Source organism: Hibiscus syriacus, unplaced genomic scaffold (assembly GCF_006381635.1).
Source record: "Hibiscus syriacus cultivar Baekdansim isolate YM2019G1 unplaced genomic scaffold, ASM638163v2 tig00111053_pilon, whole genome shotgun sequence".
NCBI lineage: Eukaryota > Viridiplantae > Streptophyta > Magnoliopsida > Malvales > Malvaceae > Hibiscus > Hibiscus syriacus.
Window position 1 is genome coordinate 269,932 of NW_024062964.1, and position 26,838 is coordinate 296,769.

Consider the following 26,838-nt stretch of genomic DNA (forward strand, 5'->3'; position numbering starts at 1 on the left):
ATGCTCGAGTCCTTGTGACAATTCCACCGGTCTCAAATTGTGATGCAAAAAAGTCATTGCCGTCTCAACATGTGCAAGCCATGTGGAGAATATAGGGGTCAATTGACCCATAAAAGTAAAAGTATATTATTTTTCAATATAAAATAATTTATATTTTTAGACCTTATAAAATAAAAAAAAATATTTTTTCCTTATCCACTAAACATTTTAGAAATCTCAACTCTACTTTATTCCAACAAAACCAATCTTTTAAGATTTTCAAAACGGCTTTTTCTAATTTTTTAAAGTTTTATTGACTAATTATTAGAAAATAAGATTATGATTTTACTTGTGATAAATTAAATTTTTTAAAGAGTATTAAGTTTTTTTTTCATTAAATAATATTAGATATCGATTTTGCATGAAACTTCTAACATCTTGATTTAATATTAATTTGTTGAATTATTTATACAAATCTTTGATAAAACTATGATTTATTGACTTTATAATCTTCAATTTTTAATATTAATTTAAAATTAATATTTTTTGTTTAAATATTGTTGTTAGTGTGATTTTTGTTCTAAATGTGTCTGACATGTTACATTTTCTTAATAACAAAGTCTGCATAAGTAATTTTTACTTTTTATGAAAAAATAGTAATTATATGTTTGTTTCATAAAAAAATGTATTTAACTTTTATATTTTTTTTATTTATATGGGTGAATACAAAATAATACATGTTTTAAAACTCTCAATTATTTGATAATAAACGCTCATTCATACACCCTTCAATGTGTGGCGCTCGATAATTGAAAACATTAAACATATTAAACTAATTTATTAAACATATTTAGTTCAACATATTAAGAAAATATAAACAATAATCGTCAAAACTATTAAAATGAACGTGAATGATATACTATCAAATGTAAGACTAATTTATATAATTTATGTTTAAGTATTAAATAGAATTGTTAACATGATATTTTTTTTGATGATGAGGTGATATTACACACTCTTAAGTTTTTAATGGCAAAATATCAAAATAAAAATTAAACAAACATTAGGTAAAGTTTTGAAAAATAATAAAGTTTAGATATCAAAATGGAACAAAAATAATAATTTAAGTACTAAATGTATAATTTAACCTAAATTTTATCAAATAAGATAAGGCAAATGGTGGGATTGGTAGTATTTAACTCTTCAAAAGGAGAGCGAATTCTTCATAATTATATGACTTAATCATGCTCCACTTTAGAATACTGAATACCGAATAGAACCCAATTTGTTTTGATGCAGAGGACTATGAACAAAACCCAAACTTAATGGTAATAGCTGTAATTATGCAAAATTAATTAGGATAATCTAAAAGAGCCAGCAACATTACATGAACAATAATTATGTTTGGATAAGCATATGCACTTTATGAGCTATCAACTAGCATTCTCAATCATCATGGCTTACAGAAATAATAAGAAGTCAAAATGGCCATTAAACCTTTAAGTAATCAAAACTTCACTACACGTCTCCATGCTCTTAGCATTAAGCAGACACTTTAAAGAAAAATAAAATATTCAATCTTCATAATCCTCAAGGACGAGGAGGAATGGCAACACCAGGACGCGGAGCTTGACCCGGTTGACCCGGCTTTGGCATGTCATCCTAAAAGATTTAAAATCAAACACACAGTCAATGTAGTCGTAACATGGGAAATTTTCAAGAAACATGAAAGCAAAATTATTAGCATTACAAAAAAGGGTAATGAGCATCACATATTACAGCAATAACAATTATTTCTGTTTGATTAATGAAATTCATGATACATGGGAAGATAAATAAGCAACAACACTCATATTCCTATAATCAAACTGATACAATCAACAATGTGTACTTAGAAAGTACATGTCTTGACAAAAGCATTATTGAATACTTTATGAGATCAAATATCTTCTACAAATGATGCAAATAATTCAATTCAGGAATCTGCTAAAATTCTTTACGGATACAGATAACTGCCGTGTATCATTTATACAAAGACATTTTCCATCTTATAATGATCAGAATGCCACAGGAAAAAGGCAACTGACAAAGTGAGCAGATGGATATTAGATACGAGGGACTAGTTCATACCTAAAGCACCTCAAATTTAAGCCAAAGGAGAAGACTGGTCCCTAAAGAGATGAAAAACATCACCACGTGATGCTCACCAATTACAGCTTTCAATGTATGGGGTTTCTAAGTTTCAGGTGTAGCTAAATTCTGCTATTATCTCTATTGATGATCCCCAAGTATCATTTACATTAGTTCTAAGGCATACTTTTCAACCCATAATCATCAATAAGCTACCACAAGAGACTCATAAAACTTATTTTAATATCATTATAAGGCAAAAATTGAATGTGTCTTCACGTTTAAGACAAGCATAATCCATGTTAAATTATCATGTTTTAATCACATATTAACCGTTTCTTAGGCCATGTTTAACACAATTACAACACAAACTGAAAAAACTTTTCAACAGCTGAAATTACATTAACACTGCACCAAATGGTAACAGAATCATACCTTCAAACAAGAAGCAATGCATAAACAAGCATAATTCATTCACATCAAAACATAGGTCATTGACATACTCCTATCAGCATATGTGAATCATCGAATTACAGTCAATAAAAGAAACGTACCCTGCGTCTGATGAAGCGCTGGGGCGGGTCACGGTTCCTCCTATCAGTGCGTGATCGGACTCTCACAACGTGGGAATGGATCGCACACGAAACACAGTATTGCATCTTCACGTACAGCTTCGGCAGAGTGTAAGCTAGACATAATTAACCAAACAATGATTTCAACATAAGCAATAAAACGACAAAGTTGGAACATAAATGAGAAATTAAAATGAAAATTACAGTCATAGACGCAGGCTTCCTGAACATCCCTCACAGCAGCTTGTTCCACAATGTTTCTCACCAAAAACCTCTTGATCGACTTATCCTTTTACATTTCAAACAATGAAAAACCAATTTTAAAAGAAAAACAAAACTTCAGCATAAATTAAAAAAGAAAAATCCGAAGAATGGACTAAGAAAATATTGATGAGAACTACCTTGGGACAGCATTTGCCACAGTTAGAGCAGCGGATGAATTTGACATGGCCACGGCCATGCTTGTTGCGGCCACCATTCCTACGTTTGAAAGTCTACAAGACAACAAAGATACAATCAGTGATAAAATTTATGAAAAAGACCAAGTTTTGATAAAGAACCAGAATACAAAATTGGAGATCAAATGAAGATCTAACCATGATTAGAGGAAGAAGTGTTGATTATGGAGGCTCTGTGCTTCCGGCGGCTAAATAGCTAGGCTTTGGTTTGTGAGAAAACTGGGAAAAAATTCTGCTTTTATACTTGGGCGAGTGTAGTGCAGCGAAGCCCTAAACTTTCGGTAACAGTTAGACGCACCTATAACTGTTATTTTCTTAAAATCTTATCTAATATTACTTTTTATTCTGTTTTAGCCACCAATTATGAAAAATTAACGATGACATTTTCATGATATATTTTTTTTTATTTTTTAATATTGACATGAAATTATCTTATGGTAACACATCAATATCGTCGTTAATATTTTAATAATGAGTTACCAAAATACAATTAAAACGTGATGATATAAATGATTTAAATAAAAGGTAAACTATACCAGAGACCACTTAACTATAGTCCATTTTCATTTTGGCCACAATTTTTGAATTATTGTCAATAAGATCATCCAACTATTTAAATGCATTTAATCAGGCCACTTGTTGTTATCAGTTAACTAAAGTGTTGATGTGGCAGTTAGTAAAATTGACATAATCATACATTTAGTCTTTAATATTTTACATTCTATCAATTTAGTCATAATTTTAAATTATTTCAATATATTTAATTCTCTAATCATGTGGTAACACATATCATGACGCATTTGGAAGGGGGAGAATCAACCTTAGTCTATGGGGAAATCATGCAACGTCTCAACTACTAGTGCTATTTGTTACTTGATTTCAAAACTTTATATAATATGCTTCACATTATGATAGAAAAATGAAAATCAAAATGTATTATTGGATTCGAATATAAAATTTTAACTTAAAAGTTAATTAAGGTGCAGTTAAGGTAAACCAAACATTTGAAAAACACCAAATAATTAAATTAAACTAATTTAAAATTTAAAAAATTTATTTTAAATTATCCGCCGTGATCAAAGTTGGTCAAATGTATCAACAATCAGTCGGTTTAATGGAATGAGGCACTAGATCCCTTAAGTAAAGTCAGGAGTTCGAAACTTTACGATTCTGAATGTAGTAAACTGGGTTGGAAGGGTCGCTCTTACCTCTGTAATACCTAATCTAAATTAGTCGATTAATAGATTGGATACCGATTATTATAAAAAAAAGTTGGTCAAATGTAAAAAAATAGATAATTTCAATAATAAAGTTGATGTGATTTTTTTTAATTAAAAAATTTGATGTAGTATAAAAATATAGATAAAATTTATGGATTGAGTTTTTACTTATATGCCCCTAATAAATTTCTCTTAATTTGCCGGGGTCTGCTTTGTCAGGTTGAGGGTTGAAGTTTTTTCTTCCAAGTTGTTTGATGTTATCAGCTGGAGGTGGTTATGATGGTGTTTGTTATTTTGTTAAGCCTTACTGGTTGCTGTTGGATCAAACTCCTAGTGTTGGAAAGGCATAAATTTCTCTCAATTTTATCATGCTTTTCTATGACTCTTTTTACCCTATTTTTCAGCTGCCCTTTCATTTACTGTCCAGTTGACAATAGCTGGATTCACGCTTCGTCTTCCTTCGGAACAAGTGCTGATGCCTCGTCTGGTTCAACGCTCTTGAGTTAATGAGATGTTTAATGCTGCTCATTAATTCATGTGAAATTGATTGCTGATTAGTTCATCTTCCTTGTTATAAGCATATTCAGGGAGCACTGGAGTCGTCAATGATTATGAACCAGCAACTCCTACTATGGAAATACCAAGGGTTGTGGCAGCACAAGCAAAGTCCCAAGCTCCATCAATTTCATCATACAATGACAAAATTCGACCATTGCTTGATGTCATTGATAGACTCAGGCTTCTTATGGTGATGAAAGAAGGCATACAACTCCCCACAATTGTTGTGGTTGGAGACCAGTCATCAGGAAAGTCTAGTGTTCTTGAATCCTTGGCCGGTGTTAATCTTCCTCGTAGCCAGGGCATTTGCACCAGGGTACCTCTCATTATCCGGTTGCAGAACCATGCATGTCCAAGGCCAAAGGTTTACTTGGAGTACAATGGAAAAATAGTTCCAACGGAGGAATCCCACATTGCAACAGCCATAAATTTCTCAACTGATGAGGTTGCGGGCCGTGGTAAGAGCATATGCAACACCCCGGTCACTTTAGTGGTGAAGAAGGATGGGGTTCCTGATCTTACCATGGTTGATCTTCCTGGAATCACGAGAGTGCCCGTCTATGGTCAGCCTGAAAATATACATGAGCAGATCAGAGACATCATCGTGCAGTACATAACACCTAAGGAAAGCATTATCCTTAATGTTTTGTCGGCCACCGTCGATTTTTCAACCTGTGAATCCATTAGGATGTCGCAGCAAGTGGACAAGATTGGTGAGAGAACTCTTGCTGTGGTTACTAAGGCCGATAAGGCCCCCGAAGGGCTTCTCGACAGGATTACTGCAAATGAAGTGAATACAGGACTTGGTTATGTTTGTGTTAGGAATCTCGTCGGTGACCCAAGAAGAAGCAAGGAAGGAAGAGGCCAGATTGTTCGAAACTAATACAAATTTATCAAGTATTGATAAATCTGTGGTGGGTGTTCCAGTGCTGGCCCAAAAGCTTGTTCAAGTTCAGGCTAATATCATTGCAAAGTGCTTACCAGAGATTGTGAAAAAGATTAGTGCAAAGCTGGATGCGAATGTTTCAGAGCTAGAGAAAATGCCCAACGCTTTCAGTTCTATTGCCGAGGCCACACAAGCTCTTATCAGGATCATTGGAGCAGTTAAAGAATCCCTCAAGAAACTTCTTTGGAGATGGGAATTTGATGAATACCCTGATGACAATACAAAGCACGGCACTGCTCGGTTTGTCGAAATGCTCGACAAGTTTTCCGATGACCTTTGCAACTGCGAGAAAAAGTAATCTTGCAAAAGACTTTTTAGCAGAAGAGATCAAGGTTTTGGAAGATGTTAGGGGAATCAGACTACCAAACTTCCTTCCCCACGAAGCATTCCTCCGTATCCTACAAAGAAAAATCGAGAGGATATCGCATCTGCCAGTCAAATTCGCTGAAAATGCTTGGGATTACATAGATGATGTGGTGATGTCAGTTTTTACACGCCACTCGGAAATGTATTACCTCCTCAAGGTATGCACCAAAAGTGCTGCTCACAAGCTTGTTCAAAAGATGAGGGAGCAATCAATCAATAGGGTGAAGGAGATTGTACAAATGGAAAAGCTGACCGGCTATACTTGTAACCCTGATTACATGACGAAGTGGACGAACCTCATGAGCCAACAAGGCTACTTCATAAGCCAAGTAAATACCGGACCAAACATAACGCAACCGCCTTCCTGTGTGGTTCTTCAAGGTATTGGGGAAACTGAAATTGAACATCTTAGACAGCATAAGAATGTTTTGCTTCTGCAGCAAGCTTTTGAACTGAAGATGAGAATTTGTGTTTACTGGAAGATATTTAAGGTGAGATTGGTTGATTCCATGGCGTTGCGTTTACAGTACAGTGTTCATAATCTTGTGAACAATGACATGGAGGAGATTGTGAAGGAGTTGATGGGAGCCAATGGGCATGGAATTGAGAGGATGACAATGGAATAACCTATAATAGCTGCAAAGCGTGCGAAGCTTGAAAAGAGCATCGAGCTGTTAAAGGAGTCCAAAGATAGTGTGGCCAAGGTCATGGACAGGTTTGCTGGTTATGAATATTAGCTGCTTTTTTTTCACGTCAAATTTATGTCTTAATGCTTTGCTTTATAGCGTGCTTTTAAGTTTGTGTCTGTGTGACAATATTTTACAGAAATAATACAATGTACTAATTAATCCTTCAAATGTTAAACTCTTTATATTGATTTGGAACACTGAATAATACAATGTTAAGCTCTGTTTTCTGAGAGCTAATGAAGTTTGTCTATCACCTAACAAATAAACTTATATCCTGCTCTCTGTTCAGTCCAACTATAGCCAGTATCCTTAACAATCTGTTTGCCACTCATCAGCTCTCTGATGGCACTTACATCATCCCATCTTCTAAAGAAGAATAGATACTGGTTAGAAGTGCGTACGGTGTGGAGCTCTCAGGGTTGAGCCGGAAGAGTTCTCTGCTGCTCGTTGAGCTAAGCTGACATTTCCATGGACTCTACAACAACTAAGCACAACTTCCCATACAACTGGATCATCTTTATATGGCATCTGCTCCATTAGGAGCTCTACGTCAAGAAAATGACCGGCTCGACCAAGACAGTCGATGCAAGTATAATGATCTAATTCCGGGGCAACTCCATGGTCACTCCGCATTGCATTGAAAATTCTGAACCCCTGATCTACTAATCCCGAGTGACTACCAAGCAGTCAGAACGGAAATAAAGGTTATGCGATCAGGTTTTACACCTGATGCAATAATGTCTTCATATAGACAAACAGCCTCGTCTCCACGTCCATTTTGAGCATATCCGTGTATCATCTCATTCCATGTAACGATGCTTCTGACAGGCATCATATCGAAATGCTTCCGTGCCTCATCTATGTCACCACATTTACAATACATATCAACAAGAGCAGTGCCCACAAACACATCACTGTCGTAGCCGCCTTTCACTACCTGAGAGTGTATCTGTCTTCCTTGAAATAAAGAAGATAGTTTTGTGCAACAGCTCAATCCTGTTGCATAAGAGAACTTGGTAGGCAAAATTCTACCACGCAGTATTTGCTTAAAGAGCAAGAAAGCTTCTTTGTTTAGAGAATTAAAAGTAAGACCTGCAATCATAGAATTCCAACAGACAATCTCTAGCTCCGGCAGGGAAGAAATATATGCCCTACCGTTTCTGTCTTCCCACACTTTAAGTACATGCCAATCAGTCCACTAGCAAAATAATTGTCGGTATGAAGAGCAGCCTTTTGCAGCGCAGCATGGACCTGTTTTCCACCCTCCAGAAAGTCCATCCAGGCACATGAGCCAAGGATGATAGTCACAGTAGTCCAATCAGGTTTTACACTTTGAAACTGCATTTCCCTGAAAAGTTCTATTGCTTCTCTGTGATTCTCATTCTGGGAATAGCCAGAGATTATAGCATTCCACGAAATAACACTCAGGCACGACAGTTATCAAACATCTGACGTGCAGTTTCAACATCTCCACACTTTACACATGCTGCAAGCATATTAATATAAGTAACCTTGCCAGGTTCAAAATCAGAAAACTACATCCTTTCAAAACACTCTATAGCTTTCCCACCATTTCCTTTCTGGCCATATCCAGCAATCATAATATTCCAGGAAACAACACAGAATCAGCCTCATCATCCACCTAAAAGAAACTCATTGCTAAAATGCTTAATAACTTCAAATAAGTAAGAATAGATGCAAAGCTTTGTTCTATTTGAAGTTTGGACAATCTATATGCTAACTTTCAAGTTCAAGAAGGGAAGTAAATTAGCTCAACCATGACAAAATTTCCAGGACCCACCAGGGAGAAAGAATTAGAGAAGCTAATTATCAGGCCAAATCACAGCTAATCAATATCGGTTCTAGTAGAAACCATTACAATTGAGAAACAATTATGCCGACAATAATTATGTGAAGATGAGAGGATCATGCATTCAAAATCGTGTATCTTTAGAATCATCAGGTGATATCACAGAAAACAGAATCCATAAACAATTCCAGATTTAAGAATCTACAAAAGTTCTATGGTTAAACATTAAAAATGTATCCACGTTGTTATCAAAAGCACAATAATTGATATGACCAATTACGTCATAAACGTATTTTGGTTACTCTAGACATAGCTTAAATCAATTTAACACTAATAAACTCTGAACCCCATTCACCTTTATAATATTTTCTCCTCTTCAATCACATCCTTCATGTAGGCTGAGTTCACCTTTTCAGCTTGAGTAACAGATGTTTTTCTCTCCTACAAAGAAAGATAGGAAGCAATACTCGATATGAAATACCAGCAAAAAATTTGCAACGGAAAGTAATGACAACTCGGGATCACCGTTACCTCCTCACACATTTTTTCCAAGTTTCAAAACCCTTCCGGTCGATATCAATGAAATTTCCGTTCTTGTTGGTTTCCATAAAGGTTTCCCTAAGAAACACACCGAAAGAAAATAATTAGGTTTTGTTTGTACAATCCCTCAACTCAAGATCAGTCATAAAGTTGCAGTTTAATACCATTTTTCCATCTCCTCACCCACCAAGAGATGGTTAACAGGTTGAATGTAAAATCAGGTCATAAGAAGCTAAAGGGGCATACAAATAAACAAAGCTCCTATGTATTAGACTAAGTACATGTTTCTCCTAACATTAAAGAGTTGGACTAAAATCCAGAATTCCAGGCTTCCAACAAACTCGAACAACACGACTCGACTTGAATTTCATATACTCGTACTCGAAAAAAATTCAAATAAAATTCGATTTATTTTCTCATCTCGGATAACTACAAGAAATTCTCTATAAATATAAATGCATAATCCAAAATCTATACTATGTCTACTACCCTATAAGATTTTAGGTTTAAGGTTAGGATCCCCACCAGAATCATAAGAACAAGATTTCTCAAATATACCAAAACAACTTAAAAAACTGTAAATAGATGGATAATGTTGAAGAATAAAAAGTAAGGTGAGGCATTAGAAGTGAGAAATTTACATGAAAATATTAAAAGCCGATCTGGGTTGCAAAGAAATTATTGGTTTGACAGCATTTGAGTTCCTACATTGCCCTTAAACCTCTTCAACTCTTTCTTCTTAGGCCCACAGTCGTGCATATCAGCCAAAGCAATCGCCACAATTTCACCGCAAATATCACTTCGACATAAAAAAAGGTGATAAAATTTAAAAAAAAAACTTCCAAATCACACAAAAGATTAAGCATAGAAAAAACCAATGATCATTTAGCAATGACAATCCCTCCAAAAGCAGGGTAAAGTATTAGTTTTTTAGGCGTATATATGTACATAATATATATTACCACTTCTGAAAGGAGCTACCGTCAGGTGAACGGCGGGGGAGGGTTGCGTGGACTCGTTTGCGGGCTCTTGGGTGATTCGCCATTGAAGCCCCACTTCAAAAATCTGCAACTTTCTCCAATTTTTATATATAAATAAATGTGTTAAATTGTAAGAAAAGTATGGCCTCTTCAATCTGGTAGTGGAAGGTCATTGGTTTCGTGGATCTTTGCTAACATACGCCAAATTTTCAATATGCTACAAATATTTTGTTCGGTCCTTGGGATATTATTTCAATTACACTGTAGATTTTTATGTGTTTAACAATTAACCCCTCTAAGTTTTAAGTTCACTGCCTTATTAAATCATGGTATTAGCTTTTTAATTACTAAACTTGTCATCTTCTCAAGAGATTGCATGTGTACTGTGTTATGATGTATGGCACTAAAACATATTTTAAATCAAATTATAAAGTTCAAAAAAATAAAAAAATAATTTTAAATTTAAGTGACTCAATTACAAGAAAAAAATACATCCAAATAGAGTTATTAATAGTCGTGAGAAATTTAATTTTAATTGGATCGTATCGGACATAGTAACTAATTCAATATTTACTTTAATTTATATATATTTATAAATGAATCAAATAATGAAAAACATTAATTGGCAAATAATATGCTTTTGGGTATGATTAGAGAAATATAATAGCAGATGTTATTTTCTATATGGAAATAATATGACAATATTCATTCAAAAAAATTTACACATAATTATCTTAATATTTGAATTAATTTGAGTTTCTAAATGCCTGAAATTCACAGATATTCCGAAAAAGAAGAACTGAAGAGAATAGGGATTACTTAGCCGAAATGGAAAAAGTAGAGGGGTTACATTCTACTTGTAGTTGTAACACAAATTTTATATTAGTTTCAGCGCCCAAAATGCACTAAACAATTTTGCGCGGGAAGAGAGAGAGAAAGCTGAATGGGTGGTAAAATAAATGGTAAATTACAAAAATGGTTCCCCAATTATATAGTGTTACATTGTTGAGTTATTCAACTTTTAAAAATTATGAAATAGTCCCTAACTATGGGGCACTGCTTTGTGGAGTGACTATAGGGCATTGTTTTGATAAGTCCCCCGATTATTAAAAGTTATAAAATGATCATTTGACTATTCGTTTGTTCCAAACTCGTTCTCTTTCGTTAAAAAAAATTAGTGAGTGTTTGAGCTGATCGTTAACTTGTTGATTGAAATATGATAAAATATGATCCTAAAACCATTTAAGATGTATTTTGTGGGTAACTCCTCGTTTACATTATTTCATCTAGCTAATTCTTGAAATATTATGCCATCGAGTCAATGCTTGAAAGCAATGACAATGCCAGTAGTCATCGTTAAAGCATGTTTTTATCATATATCAGTCAACATGTTAACGTCTAACTCAGGCGGCCATCACTTTTTAACGAAAAATGTCGAGTTTGGGACATATGAATAATTGTGTGAACATTTTGTAACTTTTAGTAATAGGTGGACTCAATAAAATATCACCTTATAATCATAGGACTATTTTGTAAGTTTTAATAATTTGGGAACTCAACAAAGTAATATCCTATAATTGAGGGCCATTTATATACTTTACGCTCAACTAAAATTAAACAAAAATATAGGGTAAAGTATAACATTAGTCATCGACCTATTGTATTTTTCTTATTTTGGTAAAATTATATTGTGTTTTTTCTTATTTTATTTATTAGTGGTTGAAAAATTAATGACGATTAGGGGTGTTCAAATAACCGAACTAATTTGGTTAACCAATCGAACTGAATTAGTTTGGTTACCGAATTAGTTCGGTCGGTTAATGGTTAAGAAAATTTTTAGAATTCGGTTAACGGTTAATTCGGTTCGAATTCGTTTAATTAACAGAATTAACCAAAATTAAATTTTAAATATATTATATATAACATATGGGCTCAGCCCAAACCATTTAAAACTCAATTAATAATTTAAGATCCAATAACTTTTAAACCTAAATCAATATTAATTAATTAAAAAAATATATATAAAATTTTTATTTTATAATTATATATTATTTAAATTAATTGTAAACTATTTTTTTAATTAAAAAATATTAAATATATTATATATAAAATATGGGCTAAGCCTAAACCATTTAAAACCCAATTAATAATTTAAGATCCAATAACTTTTAAACCTAAATCAATATTAATTAATTAAAAATTTTATCTGAAATTTTATTTTATAATTATATATTATTTAAATTAATTATATATTTTTTTGAATTAAAAAACATTTAATTTTTATATAAATTAGAAAATTTAAAAAAAATTCGGTTAATTAAAAAATTAACCGAAATTTATTCGGTTCGATTAATATGTTCGAAAAAAAGTTCGGTTCGATTAACGGTTAAAGAAAAAAAAGTTCGATTAATTCGATTCGGTTTGGTTTTAACGGAATGAACAACCCTAATGACAATGCTACATTAAACAGTTTGGGTGTCATTTTTTCTCGAGTGCGTTTGGTTTACGGAATGTAAGATTATCAGTGGGAATAAAAGATTACTTGGGAATAGGATTACTGTGAATATCGTATTTTGTGTTTTGTTGGTTTAGCAGGAATGTAAGATTACAGTGTTTGGTTAAAGGAATAAAATATTATTGGAATGTGTATTTTATCAAATTGTCCTTATTATATATTGTTTTTTAACAAGTTGAATTCTACTATAATATTACTATAATTAATTTATATATTTTCTTTAAAAAAAATTAAATTCATAAAATTTATATAATTTTATAATTTTTTTATAAATGGAAAGATAAATAGGTTTAATGAAAGGGTAAAATTTTATTTTAACCCTGAACTTCATATAAAATTCTAATTATAAATTGTTTTTTGTAAATCTAAAATAATTTAAGGATAAATTTTTAATTTAACCTTCGTAGAATTTTTATTATTCAACGACAGAAGAATGATAATTTTGAAGAAAACATTTTAAGTGTATTTTAGTTCAAAACGCTGGTAATCTAACAATACCTAAGGAAAGGGGTAATAACATTTCTGGTAATATACCCCAAAAAATCCACTATTGGTAATAAAAGATTACCGAGAGCTGGGAATGTTGGCCAACCAAACAGGAGAATGAGGATTCCATTCCCCCCGTAATAAAATATACCTTGAATCAAACAGCCCCTAATAGTCATTTTTTTCTACTCCATGTCCATGTAAAAATTTTAATAAAAAAATAAGTCATATTTATTTCTTTTGAAATTTGAGAGTCTCAAGTACCATTAAACTATTTTTTATTTAGAATTAATTCAAACTCAAAATACATAAAATGATTTAAATTCAAAATAATAATAATAATAATAATAAGGGTAAATTATACTAGTGACCACCCAACTACAATCTCTTTTCATTTTGACCACTATTTTTGAATTCTTGTCAATCAGATTACCTAATTATTTAAATACATTCAATCAATCCACTAGCAGTTAACAATTAATGAAAGTGTTAACGTTGTTAGTAAAATTGATATAATTATACATTTAATCTCCAATACTTATATATACTATCAATTTAGTCATAATTTTAATTCAGATTAATAAATTTAGTCTCCAATTAGATTGTGACACATGTTACTATCAGATTGGATGATATTTATTAATTTTAATAATTTATTTTATTTTACATCCAACTAGATGGTGACATGTGTCACCACCTTATTTGATAAGAAAAAAGCTTAGATGGTGACACGTATCACCACCTTATTTGATAATAAAAAGGCATGAAAATGTAATCTATTTCCATGAAGGATCGAATGAACATTCTAAAGTACTATCAAGCACACTTGAACCACAAGGCTAGGCCTCTTTATTGGATATAATTTACAACATATGGTATATAATTTGTTATAATTAATGGGAAATCTAAGAGAGAATGCAATCACTTTTTATTTATTTTTAAATTAACTAAAATTATATATTTATTTTTAAATTAACTATATATTTTTTTATATAATCGTTAAATTAACTTTTTATATAATATTAAATTTATTTTTATTTTAATCTTATATTTTAAATTAATTATGAAGTGATGAAAAAAGACTCACTAAAGTAGTCTCTATGCTATTTTTGTCACTAATTGAAGACTTTATTTTTGTCAAAATAATCTCTATGCTATTTTTTTATTTTAAAATATTAGTCTATCCTTAATTTATGTTCGATTTATTTATTAATTACTGATTCCACAACTATAAAAAAGATAAAATATGTTTTAATTTCTTAGATTTATACTTTTTATCAATTTAATCATTAATATTTAAAAATAAAAAAACCATACTATTTGAACCACGAAAAAGTTTAACCATTTATGTTTATAAATTCTAGAGAGTTAAATACTTAAATTCATAAGAAATTATAAATATAAAAGATTAAAATTTTATTTTATTTTTTATATTATTGTTGAAACAACATCTAATAATAAAATTAAATTAATGAAATTAAATTTTTTAAAATAATATAAAAATAAACATATTTTGAATAGTAGATTAGGGTTAAAAATAATATAAAAATTAACATATTATATATATATATATATATATATATATATATATATATATATATATATATATTGTAAAATTTAATTGAATATAGGATTTGGTTTAAGAGCTAAAGTGCTTGCATATCCACAACCATTGTTAGTCCCGTAGCCTATAGGTTATATAGGCTGAATTTTTACAATAATGCAGTTGAAAAAAATAATTGCTCAAATAATGCACTCGAGAGATTATTTCGTAAAATAGAGCGAATGCTACATTTGGGCTTCGATTTCCAAGGAATAGAGACTTTACAAATAAAGCCCGAGGATTGACATTCCATTGTTGTTATTTTATATGTATATAATTACAATTATTTACGTTCCTAATGTACCTATCAGGGTTTAAAATAGAGGGATGAAAAAGTAATAGCGTCTGCTATTTTACGGTAGCGCTACCGTCCTAAACTAAAATCCGGGAAAATAACGGTGGGCAGCGAATTCACGTCAAAATTGGTTGATCGCGTCCGTAATCTAACGGGTAACTGTGAATAGCACCGATAATGGGACGCTATTACTATTATCTACCATTAATGTGGAAAAAATTTAATCAAAAGTTTTTTTTTTAAAAAAAAATGAAAGGTTGAGGGATGAGGAGTTGAGAGACTGGAGAGAGCTTTGCAGAGAGTTTTACCATGAGATTGGAGAGAGCTTTACCGTGAGACTGGAGAGAGCTTTGCCGTGGGAGGGGGAGTTGAGAGACCGGAGAGAGTTTGTCGTGAGAGGGAAGAGACTGAAGAGAGCTTTGAAGTTTGGGAAGAGACTCGAGGAGAATATAAGAATTGAAGTTGCAACATTCCTTTATTTTCCCTTCAATTTCTCTCTTCCCAACTATGTTATAACTACTGAAGCTTATAGATTTCTCCTCTGCATATCTCACAAGAAAATGGGTAAAAGTACTAAAGAAGTCATGCACTAAGTGGAAGATTATATTCTGGTCCTTTTACTAAAAAAATAGTAAAGCAAGCTTGTTGATGAATTTCTTACATTTAAATTTTACATTTTTATTTTTTTAAAGAAGTCCTGCATTTCTCTATCGGTTTAATTTAGTCCTAATTTCAGTAATATAATTTTTTTACATTTCAATTTTACATATTTATTTTAATTATATTTAATTTAGTTATTTTAATCTTTAAATTTATTCAAATTTCATTCAACATGGTAAATAATTTCTTATCTCATAGTTATAGCAAAATTTATTTTTATCCATTTTAATTTCTTAGAGTTTTTCCCTATGTTGATAGTATTATTTCTTTTAAATAATAATGTATTCAAAATCTCATCTTTAATTAATTATCTTATTATATCATCGTTAATTAAAGTCTTCTATTTGGTTAAATTATATTATATATATATGTCATTTTCGCTTAGAAAATAGTCTAAAAGTCATTAAAAATGATTCCTCGTAATTATAATTATTTTTATTATGTTTTAAGATAAGTTGTGCAAATTAAAAAAAATCACGATCGTGGCACCCGTAATGACCGCGATAGCATCCGTAATGTCCGCAATCGCAATAAACTTGAGGCGACTGAAAACGCTATTTAAATCCATGGTGCCTATGATGTAGCACCAGGCGAATTGTTAGCCAGTGTGTATCATCTTACGAGAATAGAGTATGTATTAATCAACCAGAGGAAGTATGTATACAAGTATTTGCTCCAATGAGTAACCCTAGAATTCCGTCTGTTTTCTGGGTTTGGAAATGTGCGTATTTTCAAGAACAAGAATCTTATGACATGTTGGGAATCTCTTATGAGAATCATCCATGACTGAAACGTATCTTAATGCCCATAAAGTTGGATAGGTGGCCTTTACGTAAGGATTCTATTGCCCCCAATTTTTATGAAATACAAGACGCTCATTGAATGATAATAAACTAAATTACAACTTCGAATATTCAAGGAATATTTGCACATTCTCTTCTAGCTGAAACAATTGAGATTTCATTCGTATTCTTAAGGATATATATATATATATATATATAGTAACCATTGTTAGTCCCGTAGCCTATAGGCTATATGGTTGAACTTTTACAATGATGCAGTCTACAAAAATAATTGCTCTAATAAAGCACACGAGAGATTATTACGTGAAATAGAGCGAATGCTATATTGTACTCTGAAGTGGCGCTGCGACCCAAGCAACTTACCGAAGACGCATTGGAGTCCAAGCGTATTCCCATACTCGAAAAACCCATAAATACGCATTGGAAATATGTTCAATGTACAAAGGGTAAATTACACAATTCATCACTCAACTTTACTCTCTCTACTATTTTACTCACTGTACTTCTAACTTTTTCAATTTAATCACTCAACTTTTGGTTTGCTCATATTTTGGTCACTCTATGATGACATGGATTATTTTAAAAATATTTTCATATGATGTGGCATAATTTATTAATATTTTAATGCCATATAAGATTATAATAAAAATAAATTAATTAAAATTCTAAATTATACCCTTAAATTTAAACCCAAACCCTAAATCCCAAAATCATACCTAAACCATATATAAACCATAAATCCCAAATTACAACCCCACCTTCAGCCTCACCCTTTTGCCGGTAGACGATGGCTCGTCGACGGTAGTTCAATTCTTCACCTTTTCTAATTTCAACTGAAGCCTTTTAATGCTTTTCACCATAGTCTTTTATGACTGCATTTTTGTCCGTATTTGCCGAACATACACAGGGCTTGATTGGGGCATCAGCTTTTTGCATTGAATGAGAATTGAATTTGTGATTTTAGTATTGGGCATTATGGTAACATGCTTCAATGAAGTGAAGCTTTATTCATGTCGACTGGGCACTTGGAATTCAATGCTACTGCACTGTTTTGGACAACAATTTCAACTAAAAATTATGTGAGCACGATGTTGGTTTCTTTAGTACACAAATTCAATGCTAGAGTTGATGGATCAAATTGGCTTCCATATAACAACTTGAACAATGGCCGATGAGTAATCAAAATAGGAGTAAAACAATCCATGTCATTGTAGAGTGATCAAAATATGAGTAAAACAAAAATTGAGTGATTAAATTGAAAAAATTAAAAGTACAATGAGTGAATTTGGAGAGAGAGTAAAGTTGAATGATGAATTGTGTAATTTACCCTTTGTACATTTACATTGTAATGAAAAAAAGTGAAAAAATGAGTTTGGCAATTGCACCGAGGCCAATGCTTCTTCAAGGGGTTCAGTTGGGTCGCTCAGACGATGGTACGTTTTCGGGTATATTGCAGCATTCGTCATATTTCACGAAATAATTTATATACACCATTATTCGAGCAATTTTTCCCCAATGCATTATTTGAAAAAATTTGGCCGGCTATATAAGTTGCCATATCCACAAGCATCTCCTGAAAATAGTAGCAAACCAGATAAACGCTCAGCGCAAGTAAACTTAAATGCCATATAAAACCATTTAAACTTACCCATCGTGCCAGATGAATAGCCGCCGCCGTAGAACATAGTGTGGCCACTGGCCACCTTGCTATCCTCCATGGTCGTCGAGTCTCGAGACTCTTGTTATCGTCATTAACTTCATTTAATAGCTCTCTCGATTCAACGAGAAACAAATTCCTCCACCACCACCACCGTCTCTATCTCTTGCAGTAGTGGTAGCTGTCAAATAATGTCCCCCTGCATCTATACGTATCGGCTAGCTGGCAATCTATGTTAGTTTGCTAAAGTTGATAATTTGACTACATTTTAAATAGGTTTAAAGGGTATATATTTGTTCCTATATTAAATCAAATTTAATTTAATTTTATCTTTTATTTTTAATTATATCAATTATGTTTTCGGACTCATTCAAGTTTATCAATTTCATCTTTTGATCAGGTTGATTGTTATTTTGTTCACGTGATAGTTTATAATGTTGACATGGGAGTCCACGTTTGAATGATGACATAAGAGAGATTGTATTAATTTTTTACCCGATTTTGAGGACATGATTGTTTTTTTAAACCAAGTTCAAGAGTATAATTGATTTTAATTAAAAGCTTGAGGATATATTTAATCTTTAATTAAAAATTAAGAATTTATTAAAATTTTAAAAATATTATAAAGTTGTTAAAATATTCAGAAATTTTATTAAAAAGATAAAAACGCAAAAAAAAAAAAAATTAAAAAGTTAATTAAAATTATATTAAAAAAACGGTGATAAAAGGTTAAATTGTCAATATAAAAAATTAAAATTTAGATATATTTATAAAGTACGAAAGATTTTGTATATTTTAATTGGAATTTTTTTTAATTATCTGTCGTCAACTTGTGCGTATTATTATTTCTTGAACATATTTACTTTTTATTATATAAAAACCTATTGGGAATTAAATTTACCTATGAATAGATATATGTAAAAAGAGTAAATAATTGAACTGTAATAAAAATATGTAACTAGGGATTGTACCGTGAATTGTTTTGGTCATTTTTCGAGTCTTTGAAAAACAAATCATCAGGTTTTGATCCAACATCATTGCAAAAAGTCTGTTGTGGAATCGGAGGAGACTACAATTTCGGAGATCCAGAAGTAGCCGTATGTGAAAATCCTGATGAACGACTGAGCTGGGATGGAATTCATTTGACGCAAGGAGCTTACGAGTTAATGGCAACATGGCTCATCCCCGTACCTAATTTTCCCCCATTCCAAGCTTCCTTTGCTTGTTTCTTGAGGTTTGGTATAAGGTGAAGCTATCACTTTATTCTTCCTATTTTTGGTGCTTTATTCTACCTGTCCTACGCAAGCTATGGATTAACATTGATTCTTATTTTTATAGCCCTTTTAATACTATTAGTTGATGAAAAAAGCAAGTATTTCTCTCTCTGGTTATCTAAGAAATGAGTTCGCATGATGAAGCTGATTCATGGAACATTGATGTCATCAATGATCATGAAGATTCTCAACCAGCAACTCCTACTGCGGAACTGCCAAGGGTTGTGGCAGCACAAGCACAAGCCCAAGCTCCAATAATTTCATCTTGCAATGACAAGATTCGACCAGTGCTTGATGTCATTGATAGACTCAGGCTTCTTATGGTGATGAAAGAAGGCATACTGTTGGGGAAAACGGGTTATTTTCCACACGAACGTAGTTTTAAAATTGACTTAAAATGTCAAGATTAAAACCACCAAAGGTTGCACAACGGATAAACCTGTCAAACTATTGAATATTGAAACACAATGGAAAAGAACCGAATAAAAACAATAAAGGAGAGAACACACCAAATTTACGAGGTTCGACGAGAATATCGTCTACTCCTCGGGCACCACACCGGATGATAACTTCACTATATCGCCAATATTACAACAAATTGAATTCTTTAGAATTCCCAAAGTGGGAGAATGAAGAATACAAGAGGAAGAGAGAACTTGTTTTTGGGATGATTTCTAATGGAAATACTTAGGCCTATTTATAGTTGAGTTTTAATAACAATATGTTCAAAGTTTGGCCACCTACCAAAGAATTTTCCAATGTGTACAAGTTAGCCACCAAATATGAAATTCACATGTTCAAAGTTTGACCACCAATCAAGATGAAATTTCCAATAAGTTGACCACCAACCAAGATGAAATTTCCAACTTGTCAACTTAATTTCTAGACAATCTAACAAATCTCCACATTGGCTTGAAATTACCAAGCCTACTCAACTTCTTCAACTCCCAAATTTGTAGTGCCTCTAATTGCGCTCACAAGCGCCACACACCCGAAGGTGTTCATACTTTCAGGATGTTAATCAAGTTCAAACAATGATTGAACTTGATTACTGTTACCACCTTGGTCATCATATCTGCAGGATTTTCTGATGTCACAATTTTCTGAAGTAGAATCTTTCCTTCTTCAAAGATCTCCCGCACAAAGTGATACCTCATGTCGATAGGCTTAGTCCTTGAATGGTAGACTTGATTTTTCGCTAAGTGAATAACACTCTGACTGTCACAATAGAGACTAATGTGACTTTGAACAACTCCCAAGTCTTCCATCAACCCGTTAAGCCAAATTGCTTCCTTTACAGCCTCTGAAACTGCCATGTATTCTGCCTCTGTCATAGACAAGGCCATCGTAGATTGCAATGTAGACTTCCAACTTACTGGGGCTTTAGCAAGAGTAAACAAATACCCAGTAGTTGATCGACGCTTATTCAAATCACCAGCATAATCAGAATCAGCATATCCAACCACACACTGACCAAGTGCTTCATCCTGTTCAAAAACTAAACCAACATCCATGGTTTGTTGGAGATATCGTACAATCCATTTCACAGCTTGCCAATGTCCTTCTCCAGGATCATGCATGTACCTGCTCACAACTCCAACAGCTTGTGAAATGTCAGGACGCGTACACACCATTGCATACATCAAGCTCCCAACTGCATTAGCATATAGAACTTTTGCCATATACAATCGTTCTTCGTTAGTTTTAGGAGATAATTGAGAACTAAGTTTCAAATGAGAAGCCAATGGGATACTTATATGTTTGGTATTTTCATTCATGCCAAAACATTGTAATACCTTTCTCAGATACTGCTTCTGTGTTAAACAAAGCTTCCCTCTCTGTCTATCTCTGCTTATCTCCATACCAAGAATCTTCTTGGCCTCACCTAGATCTTTCATCTCAAACTCTTGATTCAACTGAGCCTTTAATTTGTCTATCTTCTTTTGACTCTTCGAAGCGATCAACATATCGTCAACGTACAAGAGAAGATAAATGAAAGATCCATCTTTGAGCTTTTGCAAATACACACAATGATCATATTTGCTTCTAGTATACTTTTGCCTCCTCATAAAGCTATCAAATCGCTTGTACCACTGCCTCGGAGATTGCTTCAATCCATATAGCGATTTGTTCAGCTTACAAACCCATTTCTCACAACCACCATCTTTGTATCCTTCTGGCTGAGTCATATAGATCTCCTTTTCTAAATCACCATGCAAGAAAGTCGTCTTTACATCAAGTTGAGCTAGCTCCAAATTCAATTGTGCTACCAAGGCCAACAATATTCTAATGGAGGAATGCTTCACAACAAGGGAAAATACTTCATTGTAGTCGATTCCCTCCTTTTGAGCGTAGCCCTTAGCTACCAACCATGCCTTGTAGCGAACATTTTTCTTGCTATGAGATCCATCTTTCTTTACAAATACCCACTTACATCCAATGGCTCTTTTACCATTCGGTAATTGTGCCAGTTTCCAAGTATTGTTCTTTTGGAGAGATTGCATTTCTTCATCCATGAAACTTTTCCACTTATCACTTTCCAAGCTTTGTATTGCTTCTTGGTAAGTGATAGGGATATCATCATCAACAACTGGAAGAGCATAGGCCACCATATCAACAAATCGAGCAGGTCTACGAATTTCTCTCATTGGCCTTGTAACTACAAGTGGTTCTGGTGTCTCCAATGGTTCTTGGGTTTGAACCTCTTCATATTCTGATTCTTCTATTAGAGTTGAAGAATCAGCTGCATCAACTTCTGGGATCATCGTCTGCTGAAACTCCACCTGTTTTGGAGTATGCTCCACCTGTTATGGAGTACTACTTGTCTGGACAGCTTCACTTGTTACCTTCTTTACTAGGGCAGATTCATCAAAGTTAACATCTCTGCTACAAATTATCTTCTTGGTGTCTAAACACCAAAGGCGGAATCCCTTCCCTCCATGGGTGATTCCCATAAAGAGAGCCTTCTTTGCTCTCGGATCAAGCTTGGATTCCTTCACATGATAATAAGCAGTGGATCCAAATACATGTAAGGAATCATAATCAGTAGCAGGTTTTCCAGACCATACCTCCAATGGTGTTTTTCCTCCTATCGCTAATGACGACAGACGATTGATGAGATGGCCAGCATATGTCACAGCCTCAGCCCAAAATGCCTTGCCTAACCTAGCATTAGACAACATACATCGAACTTTCTCCAATAGTGTTCGATTCATACGCTCTGCCACCCCATTCTGTTGTGGTGTATGTCTAACAGTGAAGTGTCGAACAATATCATACTCATGGCAAACGTCAAAAAAATGGGTCACTTTTATATTCCCCTCCATTGTCCATCCTAAGACGTTTGATCTTTCTACCAGTCTGGTTCTCGATCATATTTTTCCATTTCAGGAAAATTTGAAGCACTTCATCTTTAGACTTCATTGGATACACCCAAACTCTTCTGGAAAAGTCATCTACAAAAGTTACAAAATAATGGTTTTCTCCCAAAGACAATGTCTTTGAAGGACCCCATACATCTGAGTGAATATAATCTACAATACCTTTTTGTATTATGTATAGTGGTGCGAAACTTCACTCTCTTCTGCTTTCCCAGAACACAATGCTCGCAAAAGTTCAATTTGCAAGCCTTTGCACCTTTCAAAAATCCTTTCTTTTCCAGAATTTGCAAGGATTTCTCTCTAGCATGTCCCAAATGTATATGCCACAACTGGGTTGCGTCCAAATCATCACCTCCGGAAGCTGCTGCAACTGCTCCAATAATTGTACTACCTTGATAGTAATACAAATTATTTTTCCTGATGCCCTTCATCATCACAAGTGCGCCATATGTGACTTTTAAAACTCCATCTCTCATAGTGACTACTGAGCCTTTGGATTCCAAGGCTCCCAACGAGATGAGATTTTTCTTCAAACTGAGCACGTATCGGACATCCGTCAGAACTCTGGTTGATCCATCTTGATTCTTCAATCGAATTGAACCTATCCCAACAGTTTTACAGGCATTTTCATTGCCCATATAAACAACTCCTGCATTTAGTTCCACTAAATCAGATAACCACTCCCGATTAGGGGACATATGATAGGTGCAACCCGAATCTAATATCCACTCATCGGAATGGAATGTTGTTGATGAAACAACCAATGATATGTCAGAGTCATGTGCATCATGCTCTGCAACACATGCATCTGGAGCAACTTTTCCTTTCTTCTTCAGCTTCGAACAATATTTCTTCCAATGGCATTTCTCATGACAAAATGCACATTCATCTTTTCCCAGTCTGGACTTCGACTTTGATCTCCCTCTCCACTTTGGATTTTGACTTTTCAAGCGACCTCTTGCCACCATGGCCTCCGTTGCTTCGTACTTGCTCTCCTTCTTAGTTTTCTTCCTGAGTTCATAACTATACAAAGCAGCAGTTACATCTTTAAGGGTAACATTATCCTTACCATGAAGTAACGTTGTCTCAAGGTGCTCAAATTCATCTGGAAGAGATGACAACAACATCAAAGCCAAATCTTCATATTTGAAGGTTTCATCCATGCCCAATAAGTCTTCCACTAGCTCATTGAACGCATTGATGTGTTCATTCATACTGGTGCCTGGTTGATAATCAAATATGAACAATTTTTTCTTCATGTGGAGACGATTCTGAGAGCTTTTCTTCAGGAATTTTTCCTCCAAAGCTTTCCACATCTTACTTGCAGAAGTCTCGTTCTTGTAGCCATACTTCTGCTCCCTGGAAAGACAAGATCGAATCTTGCTGCACGCCAAACGATTGATTGTTCCTCATTCTTTCTCCTCCATATATTCAGGCTTTTCTTCCTCAATGGCGATGTCTAGACCTTGTTGGAATAAAGCATCTAACACCTCGCCTTGCCACATGCCAAAATAACCGGATCCATCGAACAACTCCACCGAGAAATTTGCATTTGACATCACCCTCCTCACCGGTCCAGATGAAGAGCTTGATGTCTCAACTGATCCGTATTTTGGCATTTTAATTCTAACGAACAATATTCAATATCACGAACTATATTTTTTCAGCAACGGAACCACCAGGATAACCTCAACTGAAGCTCTGATAACCTCAACTGAAGCTCTGATGCCAAAGGTTGCACAGCGGATAAACCTGTCAAACTATTGAATATTGAAACACAATAGAAAAGAACCGAATAAAAACAATAAAGGAGAGAACACACCAATTTTACGAGGTTCGACGAGAATATCGTCTACTCCTCCTCGGGCACCACACCGGATGATAACTTCACTATAGCGCCAATATTACAACAAATTGAATTCTTTAGAATTACCAAAGTGGGAGAATGAAGAATACAAGAGAAAGAGATAACTTGTTTTTGGGATGATTTCTAATGGAAATACTTAGGCCTATTTATAGTTGAGTTTTAAGAACAATATGTTCAAAGTTTGGCCACCTACCAAAGAATTTTCCAATGTGTACAAGTTAGCCACCAAATATGAAATTCACATGTTCAAAGTTTGGCCACCAACCAAGATGAAATTTCCAATAAGTTGGCCATCAACCAAGATGAAATTTCCAACTTGTAATTTCTAGACAAATCTAACACATACAACTCCCCACAATTGTTGTGGTTAGAGACCAGTCATCAGGAAAGTCTAGTGTTCTTGAATCTTTGGCCGGTGTTAATCTTCCTCGTAGCCAGGGCATTTGCACCAGGGTACCACTCATTATCCGGTTGCAGAACCATGCATGTCCAAGGCCAATGGTTCACTTGGAGTACAAGGGAAAAATAGTTCACACCTACAAACCTGAATGATCCGAAATTATCTTGAATAGAAGATAATTTGTATTTTAGTATAAATTTCTTATAACTGAATTTAGCCGACACAGATCGATTCCACCCTACAATTGTAAGGTATGTAACCTCAATTATATACCAACTATACTAGAATTCTGTTCTTTACTAGCTTCAACTTCCAATCTTGAGGTGAGAAACTTGAGATCTACCAAGTGTAGCTCACACCCACCACCAGAGGTCACACCACTTTCCAAAATGTCGAGCGATAGTAGTAGCTTTGGACTGAAAGGTCTCCAAATGAAGCAAGACGACAAGTTCTTCTCCAGGCTCATGTCCAAGGAAACTTCCATGGCTTCTTCCAGGGTCTACTACGGAGGAGCCTCTGTCGCCGCTCCGTTCATGTAGGAGTCGCACCCTGGAACCCCCAAGCATCCTGCTTCCGACACTTCTCTCCCTCCTTTGACCCCTCCTCCTTCCCATCATTCCTCCATCAAGTCCAAATCCAAGCAGAAAAAGAGCTTCAAACCCACCCTTTTCAGCTTCGTCTTTCCCTGTATTAACTACGCTTCTCCGTCGTTGCATGGTGCCATTTCTTCCCTGTTTGGTAATCCCTCCATGAACCGGAAGTTAATCGAGAGACGATGGAGCTATTAATTAAGGTATTAATCTCTGAGTGTGAGATGTTAGTATTAATCTGTTTGTAGGGAGAAACAAAATTAGCTAAATATCAATAATAATTACAGATTATCATTTCAATTAATTACCAATTAATGCATGGGCAATGGCTATCGGTACAACTTTTTCTATCCACTTAATAATACGGATGTAAAAAGTTAACCTGACATAGAAAACTGAAATCAATTCAAAATTATTTATTACTCGAGGTAGTGGTGATTCGAAATTGATTTGAGTCCGAACTATTATTGACCTGAATTCGAGTTGGACATGGAAATTTACGACTTGCACTCGAACGGAAAACGACATGAACCCGAATTGAACCTGATAATATGATAACCGAACCCAACCTGCACCCGAACTAATATAAACATGAACCCGAGATTAACCTGGTAAATAATTAATATTATCCGACATGTTATCAGCCTGACATGTAATAAACATGATCTATAATTGACTCAACCTGTAAATAATCCGACCTATTATTAAATTGAACTGATATTTACTTAACTTATAAGTTACAATTGATAAAGTTGTAAAATTTTGAATTTATAATAAACTATAATAATTAATATGATTATTTTTTAAAAGTTAATATAAATCGTTAGTTATGATAATTAAATTAATAACTTTACTTTCTATTATTTATTGAACATGATTTTATTAGATTATATAAAATTAATTTAAATATTTATAAGTTGAATTTATTTATATATTTTAATTAATTAATAATTTAAATATAATTTAACTTAAAATTTTAAAATATATAGATCAATTTAGTTGAGACTGAAAATTTAAATTTAATCATCAATTAAAAAACTTTTATATATATATATATATA

General features: G+C 33.5%; 2 protein-coding genes, 1 non-coding gene and 1 pseudogene across 3 annotated transcripts; 1 reads left to right on the forward strand and 3 right to left on the reverse strand.

The window, feature by feature from the left end:
• Window positions 1–1,451: 1,451 nt before the first annotated feature.
• LOC120151314 (40S ribosomal protein S26-3-like) lies at window positions 1,452–3,369 on the reverse strand. The gene is made up of 5 exons (XM_039163825.1): window positions 3,278–3,369; window positions 3,083–3,175; window positions 2,886–2,970; window positions 2,664–2,797; window positions 1,452–1,641 (listed from the first exon to the last, which is right to left on the reverse strand). The coding sequence occupies exons 1-5, from the start codon at window positions 3,278–3,280 to the stop codon at window positions 1,570–1,572; spliced, it is 387 nt and encodes a 128-aa protein (XP_039019756.1). The 5' UTR covers window positions 3,281–3,369; the 3' UTR covers window positions 1,452–1,569.
• On the reverse strand, window positions 2,016–2,118 carry LOC120151396. Its single transcript, XR_005518610.1, has one exon. It is a non-coding gene; the product is annotated as a small nucleolar RNA snoR99 (small nucleolar RNA).
• A 1,604-nt stretch (window positions 3,370–4,973) lies between the features above and the next one.
• Window positions 4,974–6,580, forward strand: LOC120151313 (putative dynamin-related protein 4A). Its single transcript, XM_039163824.1, is given in 2 exon segments — window positions 4,974–5,751; window positions 5,753–6,580. Coding segments are annotated over 2 exon segments (1,170 nt in total). The 5' UTR covers window positions 4,974–4,990; the 3' UTR covers window positions 6,162–6,580.
• A 588-nt stretch (window positions 6,581–7,168) lies between these two features.
• LOC120151329 lies at window positions 7,169–8,540 on the reverse strand (annotated as a pseudogene).
• Between the last annotated feature and the right edge of the window lie 18,298 nt (window positions 8,541–26,838).